This window comes from Bos mutus, chromosome 25 (genome assembly GCF_027580195.1).
Source record: "Bos mutus isolate GX-2022 chromosome 25, NWIPB_WYAK_1.1, whole genome shotgun sequence".
In the NCBI taxonomy this organism is placed as follows: domain Eukaryota; kingdom Metazoa; phylum Chordata; class Mammalia; order Artiodactyla; family Bovidae; genus Bos; species Bos mutus.
The window spans coordinates 14910810-14929265 of NC_091641.1; the positions used below are offsets into that span (position 1 = coordinate 14910810).

Consider the following 18456-nt stretch of genomic DNA (forward strand, 5'->3'; position numbering starts at 1 on the left):
GAGAACTAAGACCCCACAAGCCATGCAGCACAGCCAAAAAAAAAAAAAAGCATACACTTTTTGACTCAGCAAACACACCTCAAAGAATTTACACCACAAATTTCTTTTTCCAATTCTGTGACAAAACTGAAAATGAAAGACTGTTCAGTGCAGCAAAATATGTGATGACTGGGAACACCCTCTATGTCCATTGCAAAGGTCTAAAAGCCACTGTAAAATATATTATGCAACAGTTTTTAAAAAATTAGACTTGTCAATCTGTGTCGTTGAATAATATCCAAAAAAAAAGTCAAATGAAAAAGTGCACAGCAGTGTGGTTAGTATTCTCCCATTTGGGCCGAATTACTCGTAAGCGCTCAAATCCAAGTGCACGGAGGAGTCCGGTGGGCTGCAGGCCACAGGGTCACAGAGTCGGACACGACTGAGCGACTTCACTTCCACTTTTCACTTTCCTGCATTGGAGAAGGCAGTGGCAACCCACTCCAGTGTTCTTGCCTGGAGAGTCCCAGGGACGGCGGAGCCTGGTGGGCTGCCATCTATGGGGTTGCAGAGTCGGACATGACTGAAGCGACTTAGCAGCAGCAGCAGCAGCACAGTATTTCTAGAAGGATACTCAGGAACTGATTCTGAACTATAAATTCCAACTACTAGGGCCTTTCACAATTATAAGACAAACCAAAGCCAAAGGTCGCAGTGAACCAGATCCTCCTTTCCACACTGTCACCTGTAGACTTGGGGGTCACCAAGTTGGCAGCCTTAGGAAGTGTGGTGTTCAGGCTCCCTCCAGCCCATGTGCTGCTAGCACCTGAAGCAGAAGTAGTAGGTATCACCTTAGTGTCAGGGACCTCACGTCCATTCTCCATAGCAGAACAAGGGGGCCGCGTGGCAACAGCAGGGACCAGGGTGTAATGGCTGCAGAAAGAGGGCACCAGTTTGACCAAGGACACTCACTGGCCATACTCACACCCAGAGCAGGATAAGCACTGTCCCTGGGCCTCCTTTCTGTCCAGGCTGGGATCAAAGTCTAAGGGTCCAGGAAAGAAACAGACATCAGATGGGGAGATTGAAAGCAGGAGAACTTTTGTTTACTACTGACTTGATTTTTGAACTCGAGCAAGATGCTTTATCTTGGGGGTTGGGGTGGCACCTTTTAAAAATATATTCTTGTAAAGATACCATATGGGCTTCCCAGGTGGCACAGTGGTAAAAAAAATCATCTATCAAACAGGAGACTCAAGAGGCAGTTTCCATCCCTGGGTGAGGAAGATCCCCCAGAGTAGGAAATGGCAACCCAGTCTAGCATTCATGCCTGGAAAATCCTGTGGACAGAGGAGACTGGTGGGCTCCAGTTCATGGGGTCACAAAGAGTATTGGGCACAAGTGAGCACGTGTACATATACACACATACACAAAGATACCATATACACTAATCAATAGATCTCCCTGGCTATGTGTCTACAATGAAGGATGGAGTGGGTTCCCTGAATGTTTAGAAGAGATTCACAACTCCTGCTCCCTTTCTGGGCCCAGACAATCCGCCCATCCCTTGGGCCCCCTTCTCTGACACCCCCAGCATCCTATACCAAAGTTCCTGCTCCCTGAGGACTCAGTTTGACTTTCAAAAAAATTAACAGTGTTATTAAAATAAAATTCATGGAGAAGGAAGTGGCAGTCCACTCCAGTATTCTTGTATTCTTGCCTGGAAAAGCCCATGGACAGAGGAGCCTGGGGCAGGGGGGTGCTGCAGTCTATGGTGTTACGTGACTGAGCACATGCACACATGAGGAGGGTGGAGGGAGATGGATTGGTAGCAATATACTGGTAAAACTAAAAAAAAAATTAATATACCCTACAATTAACCTGTCTGAAGTATATAATTCGGGGGTTTTTAGTATATTCACAGAGTTATGCAATCATCATGATCTAATTTTAGAATATTTTCATACCCCCCTAAAAGAAACTCCATAGCTGTCACTTCCCATTGATCCCAAGCCCCCATTCCCTGACAATCCTTTACCCTCAGCTCTAGGCAATGGATCATTTGCTTTCAGTCTAGATTTGCCTGTTGTGGACATTTCATGTAAATGTAGTCATACAATATGTGGTCTTTTGTGACCAATTCTTTTACTTAGCATAACATTCTCAAGGCTCATCCATGTTGTATTGATAGTTTGATCAGATCTTCTTTCCTTTTTATTGTCAAATAATATTCCATTGTATGGCTATACTACTCTGTTTATCCATTCATCAGCCGAATGACATTTGGGTTTCCATTTTGGTCTATTATGAGTAATGCTGCTGTGAACATTCATGTACAAGTTTTTGTGTGGACATCTTTTTAAATTCTCTGTGTATATATCTAGGGATAGAATTGCTGGATCATATGGTAACTCTATGTTTAACCATTTGACCAACTGTCAGGCAGTTTTCCAAAGTGACTGCACCATTTTATATTCCCACCAACAAGGCATGAATGTTCCAATTTCTCCACATCTTCATCAACAGTTGTTATTATCTTTTTTATTACAGCCCTCCTAGTAGGTGTAAATTCGTGGTTTTGATGTGTTTTTCCCTGGTGGAAAATGATGTTGAGGATCTCTTCATGCACTTATGGGGCATCTGTATATCATCTTTGGATAAATGTCTGTTCACGTCCTTGGCCCATTGTTTTCACTGGATTGACTCTGTTGAGTGGTAAGACTTACGTATTCCAGATATAAGTTCTTTATGATTTGCAAAAATTCCTTTCCATTGGGTGGGTTGTCTTTTTACTTTCTTGATGGTACCCTTTGAAGCACATTTTTAATTTTGAGCATGTCCAAATTGTCTATTCTTTTTCTTATTGCTTGTGCTTTGAGAGGGACTTCCCATGTGGCATTAGTGGTAAAGAACCCGCTTGCCAATGCAGGAGACTTCAGAGACATGGGTTTGATCCCTGGGTCGGGAAGATCCCCAGAGGAGGGCACAGCAACCCACTCCAGTGTTCTTGCCTGGAGAATCCCATGGACAGAGGTTACTGTCCATGGGGTCATAAAGAGTCAGAGACAACTAAAGCCATTTAGCGCCACACACTCAGGCCTGTGGGTTTTTGGTTTTTCTTTGAGTTCCAACAAAACTTTATTTAAACAAGCAGGCAGCAGTGAGAGGGTAACAGGTAGCAAGGCCAGAGGTCCCCAAGCAGCAAGAAGAAATAAGCTGCAAGTGGCAGACATTTTCCCTTCCCTACACAAAATTAAAGAGTGCCCAACTCTTTGGGACCCCATGGACTGTAGCCCACCAGGCTCCTCTGTCCATGGGACTTTCCAGGCAAGGATACTGGAGTGGTTTGCCATTTCCTTCTCCACAGGCCTGTGTTTTGAAAGCCATTATCTAATAACCCATTTTCTAATTCAAGGTCATGAAGATTTATGTCTTTGTTTTCATCTTAGAGTTTTAGAAACATTTACAAAGTTTATAACTTAGTTATAAACTTAAAAGTTTAAAATGCATAAAAGTTTTTTTTAATAAATTTTAAGTTTTTATAGCTAAAAGCTCTTCTGTTCAGATTTTTGATCCACTTTGAGTTAATTTTTGTATATGGTTTGAAGTAAAGGTCCAACTTCATTCTTGTGCATATGATATCCAACTATCCCAGTTCCATTTGTTGAAAAGAGTATTCTTTCTCCATTGAGTTGTCTTGACTTCCTTGTTGAAAGTAAACTGACTATAAATATGAGGGTTTATTTCTAGACTCTCAATTTTATTCCCTGGGTATATATCATTCTTTATGCCAGTATCACACTGTTTTGCTTACTGTAGCTTGGTAGTAAAATTTTAAATCAGGACATGTGAGTCTTCCAACTTGTTCTTCTTTCAAAATTATTTTTGTTTTTCTAGATCCCTTGCATTTCCATATGAATTTTAGGATCAACTTGTCAACTTTTGCAAAAAAGAAAAGGAAACTGGCTGGGATTCTGATAGGGATTGCACTGCCTCCGTAGATCAATTTGAGGAGTATTGTCATCTTGACAATATCAAATCTTTTGACCCATGAACATTTGGGTGTTTTAAATTTTATTTAGATTTTAATTTCTCTCAACAGTGTTTTATAGTTTTCAAGAGTATAAGTCTTACATTTCTTTTGTTAAATTTATGTAGAAGTATTTTTTCCTTTTGTTGCTATTGTAAATGGAATTGTTTTCTTTTTTGGATTGCTCATTGCTAGTGATGAGAAATACAATAGATTTCTGTACACTGTTCCTCTATTCTGCAACCAAAATATTTCATATTTTGTTCCTATAGTTCATGCCACCAAAAAAGAAAAGAATGAAACAAGTCATGTACTCCAACATGCAATCCTAGGACATGCATTTTTTGTTGTTTAGTCTCTAAGTTGTGTCCCACTCTTTTTCAAGAGTGCTGAGCTGGTTTATTAGCTCTAACTTTTTTGTGTATATGAATTCCTAAGGACTTTTTATATACAAAATCATGTCATCTGTAAAATGAGGTTGTTTAGTTCTTCTTTTCCAATCTGGATGCCTTTTATTTATTTCTATTGTGTTTATTTTTACAATGTTAAACAGACATGATGGGAGCAGACATCCTGGGTCTGTGGAGGGGAAAACATCCAGTCTATCATCATTTAAGTATGATGTTAGCTGTGACTTTTTCATAGATGCCTTTTGATAATTAGCAAGTTATGGGAATTCCCTCTTATTCCTAGTTTCTTAAGCTTTTTTAAAAATCAAAGTTGTTGGATTTTGTCAAATGTATTTTCTGTGTCTATTGAGATGACCAAAAGGTTTTTGTCCTTTATTCTATTAATAGTCTTTATTATTACTACATTAACTGATTTTCAGATGTTAAACCAACCTTGCATTCTTGCGATAAACCTCACTTGTAGAGTCATTTTTATATATTGCTGGATTTTGTTTGCCAGTATTTTGTTGAGGACTTTTACATCTATGTTCATAAGAAATAGTGAGCTGAAGTTTTCTTTTCTTGTGATGTCTTTGTCCCCATTATCTGGATAATTCCAGACAGTCTGACTTCTGGCCCTCACTTTTCTTCTGTCCCAACTTCCTTTAATCCCCTGACTCTGCCAGGACTGTTCCAGGTAGTGAATGCATCTTGGGAATGCAAAATCATAGCCCCCGCTGCTAGGGCAATAGCTGACATCGCTCCTTATTATGGATTGCAGTCATCATCCCCTCCCCAGCCAAGTGGCTGGATAGATTAGAATTCCTCACAGGAGAAAACTCTAGCACCAGGGCCAAAGCAGGGAAGGCAGTAGGCTCTGTAGGTGGGGCAGTGATTCTGGATTCAACCAAGGAAATTTGGTGACTTGTTCTCAGTTACTTATGCATAACCCACTCTCAGGCCTCCCAAATGGTGCTAGTGGTAAAGAACCCGCCTGCTAATGCAGGAGACTATAAGAGTCCCAGGTTTGATCCCTGGAGGAGAGCATGGCAACCCACTCCAGTATTCTTGCCCGGAGAATCCCATAGACAGAAGAGCCTGGCAGGCTACAGTTCATAGGGTCTCAAAGAATCAGACACAACTGAAGCAACTTAGCACAGACACAGACAGCCCACTTCAACAAAAATCCCTCTCCCTGGAGCCTGCCTTCCATTCAAGTCCTATCCCAGTTCTGACTAATCTCTTACCTGTTCCTTACACTCAGCAGGCTCCAGCCATGCTGACCTTCTGTTGATTTGTTTCTTCTCCGTCATGGAACCTTTGCACTTGCTCTTTCCTGGTGATGGAACCCATCACCCTAAATTTGCCCATGATGTTTTCTGTTCTTTCACATCTCAGCTCAAATCTTGCTGTTTCTACTGCTGCATAATAAATGACCACAAACTTAACATCTTGAAAACAACATCTATTTCTTATACTATGGTTCTGTAGGTTCAGAAGTCCAGGCTCTGACTGGGCTTCTACTTAGTGTCTCACAAGGCTGAAGTCAAGGTCTTGCCCAATGTGAGCTTTTATCTGGAGGCTCTGGCATAGAATCCACTTCCAGACTCACCTGGGGGTATTAACAGAATTCCGTTCCATTTGCCTGTAGTACTAAGGTCCCTGTTTCTTTGTAGGCTGTCAGCCAGAGGTTTGTTCTCAGTTTCTATAGGCTGTCTATATTCCCTGGCTAGGAGCTCTTCCCTCTTCAAGGTCAGCAATGGTGCATTGAGTCCTCCTGCTTCAAATTTCTCTGACTTCTGTCTTCCTCTTCTGTAGCTAGCTGGAGAAGCTTCTCAGCTTTTAAGAGCTCATATGATTACATTTGGCCCATATGAATAATTCAGGACAATCTCCCTGTCTCAACTGATTGGTGAACTTAATTACATCTGCAAAGTCCTTTTTGGCACATAACATTCATAGAGATTAGGGCATGGAATCTTTGGGGGCCATTATTCTCCTTACCACAGTTCACCTTCTAGGCCTCAAAGGTGCACATCTGTCCCACAAGCAAAATGCATTTACTTCCTCCCAAGGTCCCTAAAAGTCTCATCCCATGGCAGCATCAAGTCAGAGTAAAAAAATAAAAAAAAAAAAATCTCATAAATCTCATCAAACCAAAAGTCCCAAATCTCATTATCTAAATTAGATGCAGATGAGGCTCTGGGTATAATCCATTCTGGAGTACAATTCCTCCCATCTGTGGACCTATGAATCTAAAAAAAAAAAAAAGTCATGGGAACTCCCATGGCAGTCCAGTGCTTAAGACTCTGTGCTTCCAATGCAAGGGGCTTAGGTTCAATCCCTGATTGGGGAATGAATATCTCACATGTTGTGCCATGCCACCAAAAAAGAAAAAGAATGAAACAAGTCATGTACTCCAACATGCAATCCTAGGACATGCATTTTTTGTTGTTTAGTCTCTAAGTTGTGTCCCACTCTTTTTCAACCCCATGGACTGTAGCCTGCCAGGCTCCTGTCCATGAGATTTCCCAGACAAGAGTACTGGAGTGTGCTGCCATTTCCTTCTCCAGGGGATCTTCCTGACCCAGGGATTGAACCTGTGTCTCCTGCACTGGCAGGCAAATTCTTTACCACTGAGCCACCAGGGAAGCCTGGGAATTGCATCAGGTGATAGAAATAGACATTCTGGTTAAAAAAGAGGAGAAATGGAAAGCAAAAAGGAGTGACTAATCCAAAGCAATTTCAAAAACCAGCTGAGCAAATTTCTTTAGCTTTTCAGGCCTAAAAACAATCCTCCATGGTTTTATTCTGCTTTCTGAGCTGTCAGTTCTGCTCTTTGAATTAGTCACCTTCCCTAAGAAGCCATTCCTGACTATCTTTTAGAACAGCCCCTGTAATTTTTTGTCACAACACACTGATTAATTTTTTAATAACACATATCCTGGTTTGGAGATGTCTTGACTGTTTGTTTATTTTTACTATTTATTTGTTCATTTTATTTATTTGCCTGAGCCAGGTCTTAGTTGTAGCCCAAGGGACCTTCCTTGCATCATGCGGAATCTTTCTTTGCTGGGGATTAGCTCCAGAGCGCATGGCGCCAGTAGTTGTGGCTTGCAGGCTTAGTTGCTCTGAAGCATGTAGAATTTTAGTTCCTTGATTAGGGATTGAACTCATGCCCCCTGCCTTGGAATTGCAGACTTAACCACTGGACCACCCAGGAAGTCCCACAAAGATGAGTTTTCATGAAACTTTGTGCCTTAAGGGTCTTGTCAGTTGCATCTTTCACTGGTTAAAAATTTGGATCAGGGAATTCCCTGGGACTCTTCACTCACAATGCAGGGAGCACAGGTTCAATCCCTGGTAGGGGAACTAAGATCCTGTATGCTGCACAGCAGAGCCAAAAATGCATTTTTTTTTTTTAATCATTTGCCTGGAGTTTCTATATTCTCTTCAATTTCTGCTTAAAAAGTGGCCAATTATTTTCTGAGTCATTTTTCTTATAGTAACTTGTCAGATGCACCCAACAGCAACCAGGGCATGCTACTAATATTCTCTTTCCCCATTTTTTGGCCTAAATCTCTAAACTCAGTTGGACATTATTTGTACTCTTAGTTCTATTTCCAGCTTACAGTTTAAACAAATGCTTCACCATTACATAACACACATCACCATCTTTGCAACTTCCAATGCTAGTTTCCTCACCAGCCACTGTCCAGATCCAAAGTTAATGACACACAACTCAGGTTTTTCTTTTTATTGTAGCAACGTCTCACTTCTGGGTACTAGTTCTGTAACAGCTGAACTAGACTTATGATAATTTGGTAAAAACCAACCTCCAAATATCAGTGGCTTCCAGCAGGAGAAGTTTCTCATTTACATCACACCTCATTTTACAGGTGAGCTACAGATCAGCTTCATGTCCTGTTAATTCTGGGGTCCAGGCTGAAGAAGTCTTCATCTGGCAATTGACAGGTTCATGGCAGAGGAAAAAGAGATGGGAAACTGCCAGACTACTCACTGGTGCTTAAAGCTTCTACTTGGAAGTGGTGTCTTAATATCTACTCAGATTCCAAAGCATGTTATATAGCCAAGCCTATTGTAAGTGGGCATGAATGTATAATCCTCCTCACGTGAGGGGCCCAATAGGAAGAACAGCATATATGTGGAACAGCAATATAATCTACTACAGGGCTGTACCAGAAACGTCAATCACTGAGTTCATCCATTCTTCCTTCACACACACTGTGCGGACGCATTTTGTACCTTGTAACATCTCTCATACATCCTGTGTATGCGCTAAGTCACTTCAGTCGTGTTCAACTCTTTGCGACCCTATGAACTGTAGCCCACCAGGTTCCTCTGTCCCTGGGATTCTCCAGGCATACACCTTGGTCAAGGGTAAAATCTTGACTCAAGGTAAACAATTCCCAAGTAGGTCAATGTAGCCTGACCTAAACCAATCAGGTCTCTTTTCTTAAGAATCTGAACCATGAAATATTCAGTGGGTGAGGAATAAGTGGAGAAGGCTGCAGCTGAAAGGTTGTGATACAAGATGGATTTGGAAAAGCCACAATTCACGCAGACGGTGTTCCTTAAAAGTTGGGCTGACAGCACCCAACTTTTCAGTGAAAAAATTTTCCCATAGCCCCTCACTCAGGTTGGTTTCCCTCACAGAAGGGGTATACACAAGGGAACTTGTAAAAGCTCCAGTGCCTGGGTCCACTTGCCTACTAGGTCTGCTCCAAACCTGCCACTCACCTGTTCAGAAACCTTCCATGGGTCCCCACAGCCCATCGGAAAAATTCAAATTACTGAACCCGCCATCCGAGCCCTTGCTCGGCCGTCTAGCCAACTCTTCTGAGAAGTTCTGGATGGCGTCCTGAGACAAGTAAGCAGCCTCTCGGGGGTGGCGCTGTCCAGCACTGCCGAGCAGAAGGCACATGCCCTACGTGGACACCCAGCTGCGTAGACGTGGCAATCTCCGCGTCGGTTTGACAGTCTCTGTCAGATCCCGGTAGGCGCCACGGGTTGCAACTTCAGTTGATTCTGAAGGCAGAAAAGTGAGAGAGTGGATAAAGGCGACCAACAGGACAGGATTCCGCTGAAGAAGCAGGCCATAGGGGAAGAGATGGAGAGTGGAGAATCATGGAAGCCCAGAGTCCAAATCAGTCTTCTACTGAGGCAGCATCCATCCGGTCTCGCAGTTTCCCCATTGGGTGGACATCTAGAGTGTTTGCACGCTGCTAAAAACGAGGGCTTCTTCCTGCAGGCGTCTAGTTTCTTCTGTACACGGGACACAGGACCTCAAGCAGGACTAACGCGTAGGTACACTCCCGGAATCTCTAGCAGCCGCAAGTTCCGGCTGCTAGGGGGCGGGACCCGGCCACGCCTTCTCATGTGAGGTCCTGAGCCCCTACCCTCACAGGTCTCTCCCAGGCCAGCCCCCTTCCGCCTTATTAGGCGTTTGATCACGCCCCTTTCGCTGTGTGATCCAATCGCTTTTCGGTGCGACTGAGGTCTCGCTCTGAGGCCCCGCCCACACCTAATTGCAGTTTAATTCCGGATGCTCACTCCTTCAGGACGCCCTGCGGACCAATCCTGATGCTCTTCAGGAACAACATTTAGGTCCGCTGGCCAATCCGAACGGTCCGTTTTCCAAGTGTCAGCCCGGCCAACCCCTCAGCCACGCCCCGTACGCTCGGTACCAATTGTACCCCTCGGACCTGGCGCAGGCCCCGCGCAACCGCCGCTTCCGGGCCACAGGGAGGCGCTGCAGGAGGGCGCCCAGCTTCGGGTGGAAGCCGGGCAGGTCCGATCGCACGCCACTGCGGCCCAATCCCGGCCCCTGGTCCCTCCCCCAGCCCGGTTCCAGGAGCTGGGTCCAAGTCTGCACCAACTTCCACTGGCCCATCCCTTCCTTGGCTCGCGTCGCCCCGGCGCCCACGTGTGTACCCCATACTTGGCGGCCGAAGCAAACGGTACAGCTGGGCAGCCAGGAGCAGCAGCGGCAACCAGTGGGATCGAAGGTGGGATGGGACAAGGCGGCTGGAACCCCGCCCCCAGACCTTGGTCAGGGGTCAGGCCCTCCCCCATTCCTACCAGGCTTCGGAGGCAGGAGCCCTGAAACCAAGTTTCTGGAAACAGGCGCTACATCCAGCTCCAGAAACCAGGCATGGGTCTTGGAACTTTTAGAAATTTCGAGCTGGAGTCTGGAACTCAGGTGAATCATAGAAACGGCTCCTCGGCCTCCTCTATCCGCTTCAGCCACAAGACCCCTGAGAAACAAGGTGTGGGCTGATTCTGAGTGCCTCCCTCTCTAATCTGAACTCTTATATAAAAGGCAATGCCACACCAAGTGGGGAGAGGGAGCGGTGGGCGGGTGACTGGGAGATTGGCACTGACATATATACACTATTGTTTTGGGGTTTTGTTCAGTTGTTCAGTCGGGTCTAACTCTTTGCACCCCATGGACTGCAGCAGGCCAGGCTTCCCGGTCACTATTGTTACACTATTGTTACTATGTATAAAATAACTAAGAGAACCTACTGCATAGCTCAGGAAACCCTATTCTTTGCTCTGTAGTGACCTTAAATGGGAAAGAAATCTAAAACAGAGGGGATAAACGTATACATACAGCTGATTCACTTTGCTGTACAGTATAACATTGTAAAGCAACTATATTCCAATAAAAATTAATTTAAAAAATAAATAAATAGGGACTTCCCTTGGTCCAGTGGTTAAGAATCCGCCTGCCAATGCAGGAAACACGGGTTTGATCCCTGGTCTGGGAAGATCCCACATGCTTCGGGGCAACTAAGCCCTGGCACCCTGGAGCCTGTGCTCCACAAGAGAAGCCCCAGAGAGAAGAAGCCGGTGCACCACAGCTAGAGAGTAGCCCCTGCTCATGGCAACTAGAGAAAGCCTAGGAGCAGCAACAAAGACCCAGCACAGTCAAAAATAAGTAAATTAAATAAATGAATACAAAGAAAAGAAAAGGCAATGCTTTTTTCTGAGCACAAGGCCTGGCCTGTTGAACCCTCTGCCTGGCAATCTCTTCACTGATTCTTCCTGTAACTAGCCATTGGACTCCCTGCTTCCCATTGGACTCAAATATGGCCACCTCTGGGACAGGCCCTTCCTTGTCCACTGTATCCAAAGGAACAGACTCAGTTCCTTTTTCAGAGTGCCTCTTCTGCTTGGCCTCAGGAATGCCCCTTCTTCTTGGCCTCAGGAATGCCCATAGACGCCACACACACATCCCTCTGTGTCTCAGCCTGGCCTGGCTCAGCCTCACTGTTTTGGGCTTAGGTCCTCACAATGCTCTTTCCCAGTACTGAGACAGTACTGAGGGACAGTACTGAGCCACATGTGGGTGTCATCTCTTCCAGGCCCCACCCATCTTCATGGGAGAGTAGAAGGGCGCTGCCAGCCTGGCGTGGTCACCTGAGACAGTCTGATTTGAGTCTGCCTGGGCTGGGTCTGTCCCCCAGGGTGGCGGGGAGGTGAGCAGGCTGGATACCTGAAGGCCCTGGACCAAACTTTTCAAGGACACGCATGCACAGGGGAATCTCCAAGGTTTTTTTTTTTTTTTAATTTCTTACAAAACTACATGTCTCTGCCAAACAGGACATTGCAGGCCTGCCCCCAGGCACTGTGACCCAGGGGGGAGGCCCCCATGGATGAGTGGCTGCCGACCCCAGAAGAACTGTCTGCCCCTCTGCACAAGGCCACTGTGAGGAAGGGGTCTGGCTGGAGGCTCTGTCCAGCCCACCCCCAGCTGCTGGGAGAGAAGGCAGACCCTGGGTCCCTGGTGCTCTTAGTGTCTGCAAGGGAAGGCGGCAGAAGAGGGTCTGAGAGGAGAAAAGGCTGGGGTCGGGTATGGGGCAGGCCAGGGGGCAGGCCCACAGTATTTCACCAAGAATATGCGGCGCTGTCAAACCAACGTGGAGATGACAATGATGACCACCAGAATGAGGACAGTGATGGACAGACAGATGGCAATAAAGACTTTCTTCTGTGGGAGAGGAAGCAGGGTAGGGGGGGTGGGTGTCAGGGAAACTCAGGAGTGGAGGGAGGGCCACCCAGGGGGAGGGGTGGCGGGGGGAAGGGCGGAGGCTCACCTTGCGTGCCTTCTTCTGGTTCTCCAGGGCCACCTTGACATGTTCCTGCCCACGTTCCACATAGTCTGCTGAGCTCAGAATGTTCTTCTCAATCCGGTTGATCATCTCCCCCTGCTCGGAAGAGGAGGCGGTTCAGGCAGGAAGGAATGACTGGGGTGGAAGGCCCAGCAGCTCCTCTGCCCACCCCAACCAGAGGACTGAAGGACACTCCTGGCAGAAAACGGTGCACTAAGGAAGAGGTGGGGACAGGACCGCATGTGACAGAAGTCCACACGCCTGGGGATGGCTTCCAGGCTCCCTCCTACCGTATGCTCCCTTCTGTCCTGCACCCTCGCCCCATACAATTTCTACTCGCAGTGCTGGCTGGGAGCGGAGCACCTTGAATGGCTCATATGTTTTCACAGAGGGTGATCTTTTGTCCCCTCGCAAACCTGTCTGAAGTCCCTTGTTCTTTAGGCCTGGCTCCCAGCTGCTGGGAAGCCCTCCCTATCGCTGCCTCCTCACAGTACCACCAGCCTTCAGATCCTGGACTCCTACAGAGTGAAATCTCTCCCCCAGGACTCCCAGCTGCAAGAGGGCACTGGGGTCAGCTCCTCCCAGATGGACCTGGAAGCTCCCTTTATCATGAGATAAGGGCCGGGGGAAGAATACCACCTCCCACCCCACCCTTGTCTACATTTTAGGAGGCAGGCCCCTCTAGGGGGCAACTGAAGAGCTCTTAAGTGTACAAGAATGGATTCTGTTGCTGGAGGAGGAGCCAGGGTTGGGGCCATACGTGGTGTGGGCTGCAGTTCAAGGATGGGGTACAAGGTATAAAGCAGTAATTATCGGAGTAGCTACTGAGGAGGATGAAATCTGGGAACACAGCTAAGGATAGAAGTAAGGGCCAGTCTGGAGGGTAACAAAAGCCTTGGTGAAAGAGGCTAAGGGTGGAAGCAGGCTGACAGTCATGACATGCTCTCACATCTGGGGACTGGATCGAGCCCAGCCAGCAGCCTCAGGCACCCACCTGCATCTCCACTTCAGTGGCTAAAAAAGTGAAAATCTCATGAAGTTCACGGATACTGCGCTCCAGCTGCTGGATCTCGCTGTGCCGGGCCGAGATCTCATTTAGGGCCTGTCGAGTCACTTGTGTATCCTTCAGTATCTGCAGAGTGGACAGGAGTGATGGGACAGGTCACAAGGAAATCAGCAGCACGTTTAGAAGTTCCTGTTCAGCTCTGGGGCAGCCCTCGGGCCTAGAACTGGGGCCCAGGCCCTAATGAGGGATGCCAGGCAGGCTAATATGTTCCCTTCTGGGCCTCAGGATTCCCTCCATGAAAAAGGGCCAGGAGGGCTTCCCTGGTGGCTCAGTGGTAAAGAACCCACCTGCTAATGCATGAGATACCAGTTCGATCCCTGATGGAAGAAGATCCCACATGCTGCGGAGCAGCTAAGCCCGTGTGCCACAACTACTGAGCCTGTGCTCTAGAGCCCCAGAACCACAACTACTGAGCTCACGGGCTGTAGGGCCTGTGCTCCACAACAAAAGAAGCCATTGCAAGGAGAAGCCCATGCACCGCAACTGGAGAACAGCCCCTGCTTGCTGCAACTAGAGAAAAGCCTGCACAGCAACGAAGACCCAGCACAGCTAAAAATAAATAAATAAATAATTTTTTAAAAAAAGGACTCAGAGAGGATGGGGGGCCCAGCAGAGAGAGGCTGGTGGGGGCCACTCACATTGGACACAAACACCTCGCTCTGCCCACTGTCCAGCATCTGCTCCAGCTCCTTGTCAGACACCATTCCAGCATTTGCTGTGAAGGAAAAGGCCAGGCTCAGAGCTGGTTGGGTCAGCTGACCCTGTGTGCCGGGCACCACAATGGGCACCACAACTCACTGATCTTCAGCTGCCTCCGAATCCGCTCCACGTTCTTCTCCCGGTATTCAGACTGCATTAAGTTGCACTTGTTGATGAGCTCCACAAATTGCTGGGACAGGACCCCGTGCTAAGGAGGGAGAAGAGAAGCTGGGGACCCCTGGGCAGATCCCTGCCTGGTCTGGGCCTCAGCAGCCCCTTGGGTACAATGAGCAAAGAGCATGAGCTCAGAGGTACCTGTGGCCTTGACCTCTTTGAAAGGCTCCCGTGGTCTCTCAAAGTAAAAGCCATAGCCTTTCCCAGGGCCTACAAGGCCCTACAGGACCCACCCTTTCCCACCTTCCCTCTCTCATTTTATGTCCCCACACTGTCTCCCTCTCTCCTTCCCTCCAGCCACAGTGGGCTCCTGACTCCTCCCTGATCAGAACACAGCCCCACGTCAGGCCTCTGCAGTTGCTATTTCTTCAGCCCAGAATGCTCAGGCCCCACAGAAGCCTGGAAGTCTTTGTTCCAATGTCACCTTTGGAAGTTTTCTCCACCTTGTTGGAACCTGCCTTCTCCTGCTGTTCTCAATCCCTCTTCTCTTTTCCCTTAATACTTCTATGTTCTACAATAATTGACTGATTTATTATGGTGACTCTCTCTCCCCACTGGAATGAAATCTCCAAGAGGATAGAGATCATTTGTTGACAGCTGTTTCCTAAACAGCTAGAAAAGGGTCTGGCATACAGTAGGCCCTCAAAGAATATTAGTGGAATGCTGGCTGAACACCACCCTCCCTGCTTAGACTAAAGGTGTGCCAGGATACCTGGCAGTCAGCTGATTGCCCAGATTTTGCAGGCCCACCTGGGCACTCAGCCTCTCACACAATGACTACCACAAGCCCCTCACCCCTCACCCCCCGGAAATGCCTTCCCTGCTTGTCCATTTTCCTGATGTCTAAAATCTGCTCATTCCTTGGAGTTCCTTTTTTCCAGGACACATCTGCTATCCTGGGTTCAGCTGCACCCTTTCAAGATGCCCAAATTGTAGGGGGGGCAGTTCTTGAGGCACCAACCTACTGTGTTCCCCTCTTTGTTTGGCAAAGTAATAAAGCTACTCTTTCCTTCTCTTCTATTAAAAAAAAAAAAAAAGCCCAAATTGTTCAATCTTCAATCTGGGATCTTTGCTGAGTTCTGGGCCCCCCTACTCCACCTCTGATCTCAAAGAACTCCAAACCATGCCTCTCTGGGCACCCAGAGGATACTGCTCAGACCATTTCAAATCTCCTTATTAAGATGATGATACTGTGGCCTTCCCCCAACACACACACCAGGGAAGTTCCTCTTTCTGACTTCTTGAATTCTGTCCTTGGGGCAGAGGATGTCCCCATCACATGGGTAGGGAACCACCTAGTCACTTGACTGCACCCTCTTTTTCCCTGGGCAGAGCCATTAACTACCAAGTCCTACCTGAGTAATGTCTTTGTCATCTATGCAAGCTTAACTCCCCATCTTGGCTTCTAGAAAGTATATCTCCTACAGCCAAGCCCAGATCATGTCTGGGGTCTCAGCAACTTCTCACTGAATGGAGGAGAAGAAGGCAAGGTGTTATAATGGATTGGAAGTCAGAAGACCCGGGTTCTTGACCTTGGGGTAAATCCTTTTTTTATCTCTGAGCCTTAGTTTCCTCATTTGGAAAATCATCAGGTTGGATTTAATGATCTCTAAGAGCCCTGCCTTCTTACATCTGCCATCTAATGATCTACTGAACACTTGCTGAAATGTCCTACTTCTGGGAATAATGAACCCACCTGGGTTTTTCTCATTCTTGTGTTGACGGAGTTATAATTCTCATCAGCTTCCTCCTTCTGGGGCTCTATGGCTATGGAAAGACACAAAAGTATTGGTAGAGGAAGGGGTTTGACCTCTGGCTTCTGAAATTCATTTGGGGACTGGGACCCAGCCACCCAGCCATACAATAGAGATACAATATCTCCACAGGGCCTTTTTTTTTTTTTTTAATAAAATTCATCATAAAATGACTACTTCTGAGCCTCTGACAGGCAAAAGTATATTTTTCTTTGCAATAAATACATCAGAGAATTCCCACATGTTTGGAGAAGGTTCCTAACAAAACCCACATCTTCCCACCCAAAGAATACACACTGGGCAGCAAGAATTGTAGGAGTACAGATGATCCTTGCATAACTGTGTGGGTCCACTTATACCCAACTTTTAAGAAAATAAATGCATACTACAGTACTACACAATCCACAGTTGCATGAATCCACCCTTGCAGAACCTGGGATGTGGAAGGCAGTCTATACAGTTATATGTAGATAATGACCTGAAGGTAGCAACGCTAACCTCTGCCTTGGACAAAGATCAAATGGAAATGGTTTCATTATAAATAAGGGAACCTGAGAGGCAGGCATATGCTGTGGAAAGAACTTTGGACTGGAAGCCAGGAGATGGAGATTCTAGACTTTGGCCTGCTGTGTGACCTGGATATATATCACTGGCCTCTCTGGACCACACACTCCCCAGATATACCAGGAGTTGGGCAGGATCAGAGGAAAGTATCTGGCTGAGGTCCTAGGAGCTCACCCTTCAGCTGCGCGCGGATGTCCCTCCCTAGCTGTTTGATCTCGTCGCGCAGGTTCTGCAGGTCCTGCTTCATGCCTAAACAAGAGAAAGCCATGATGCCCAAATAGCAACCTCTACCTCAACAAATCTCCCTGGCCGCCACCTGTGTGGAACTACAACCCCCACAAGCCCTCTGGTTGAGCATGCGTTCTGCACCCAGGGTTTCACTCACTCTCCTCGGGAAGGGGCGTGGCCAGGATGGTGACCTGCTGCTTCTCCAACTCTCGGACTTTATTCTCTAGCTTGACGATAGTCTGCCGAATTGTCCGAACCTGGGGACGATGACCGAGAGGGCTGAGGGAGATATGGGGGGTGCTCCAGGCTGCTCTGCTTCTCGGGCCCTCCAGCCCCCTCGTGAATCCTGGCTGAGATTCCAGCCTCTTACCTTCTGGAAGAACTCATCGTCCGGGCTCCCCAGCCGTGCAGTACCCGGGTGTACCACCAGCGCGACTCGCTCCTTGTCTTCATCGTCCGAGCTGTCATCCCCCTGCCAGGGCCGGGGTCACTGGCATCACTTCCTTGCTACTGCTCTCCCCCAGTAGAACTCACGGGCTTCCGGGACTTTCCTTCCTACCCCACAGTCATCCCTCCCGGCCCCGAGGACCAGGAGTCCTGCATTCCGGCAGACGCCATCCCGTCCACCCGGCCCCAACCCTGCTGCGCCAAATTCTCACCTGCCTCAGCTCGTGGGTCCTGTCCCGCATGGCGGCCCGAGATCCCTCTCGCCGGCGCCGAAGACCGGCGGGCCTCAAGATTCTAAGTTTGGAACTCCCGTACCCAACTCACACTCTGACACTCCCCTCCGCCCTCACCCTGCAGACCCCAAACCCTCCCCCAAGAGTCGCTAGAGGCTCTGTCCCTGGCACCATTCACAGTTTCAAAGGGAAGGAGCCGACCTCGGGGACCCCCAAGATTCCACAGGTTGGAATTCCCTTTTCTTTCCCCCCGCCCTCTCCTGTAGCCTCGGCCCCGCCCCCTCTGGAAAGACTGGAGCATGCGCACCGGATCGCGTCTCTTCCCCACCCCAGGGAAAGGCTGAGGTCGGAAGCCGCAACGCCCCGAACGGAAGCGAAATTGCCAGGACGTGAGAACCCGCCCCCTTTGCCGGAACTATCGCGTCTTCCAGCGGAAATCTAGTTGCCAAAACGGGTGGGAATGCGTCATTGGTACGTGATCTGTGAGGCCCCCTCATCTCGCATCACACCATAGTGCAACCCCCCCGCTCGCGTCATGTGACCAGCCTGGTCCCAGTCTCAGACCACAGAACGTGACGCTTCGACTGTCACATGTCTCGGCCCTGTCAACTCCATCTCTGGAACACCTATCTCCCCACGACGTCCTCGGCACCCCGCGCCCGAGATACCTCCCTTCAGAACCCCCGCGAGGCGGGGAGGGGGCGCTGACTACCCCCAGAGACAGTGGGTGGTAGGACCCAAGCTGAATCCGGCTT

General features: G+C 47.8%; 1 protein-coding gene across 4 annotated transcripts; it reads right to left on the reverse strand.

The window, feature by feature from the left end:
* Positions 1-19: 19 nt before the first annotated feature.
* On the reverse strand, positions 20-17947 carry STX4 (syntaxin 4). 4 transcript variants are annotated; one of them, XR_011462629.1, is made up of 11 exons: positions 17681-17947; positions 17392-17493; positions 17179-17278; positions 16968-17042; positions 16172-16242; positions 14401-14509; positions 14241-14317; positions 13531-13668; positions 12522-12632; positions 9160-9447; positions 20-912 (listed from the first exon to the last, which is right to left on the reverse strand). XR_011462629.1 is itself a non-coding variant. In XM_070362562.1 (10 exons), exons 1-10 carry the CDS (start codon positions 17708-17710, stop codon positions 9406-9408), a joined length of 855 nt encoding a protein of 284 aa, XP_070218663.1. In that variant the 5' UTR covers positions 17711-17947; the 3' UTR covers positions 8114-9405. The 4 variants fall into 4 exon arrangements, 2 of the variants coding, with proteins under 2 accessions (XP_070218663.1, XP_005887044.1); XR_011462628.1 differs by having other exon boundaries at positions 20-1024; XM_070362562.1 differs by lacking the exon at positions 20-912 and having other exon boundaries at positions 8114-9447.
* Between the last annotated feature and the right edge of the window lie 509 nt (positions 17948-18456).

Bases quoted from the DNA above. Each gene is read 5' to 3' on its own strand.
- STX4 (XM_005886982.3), bottom strand. From the start codon at position 17,710: ATGCGGGACAGGACCCACGAGCTGAGGCAG. The intron at 17,043-17,178 runs GTGAGTGAAACC...TCTCTTGTTTAG, and splicing joins CACGCCCCTTCCCGAGGAGA to GCATGAAGCAGGACCTGCAG. The intron at 12,633-13,530 runs GTGGGTGCCTGA...TCTTCCGAGCAG, and splicing joins CCACTGAAGTGGAGATGCAG to GGGGAGATGATCAACCGGAT.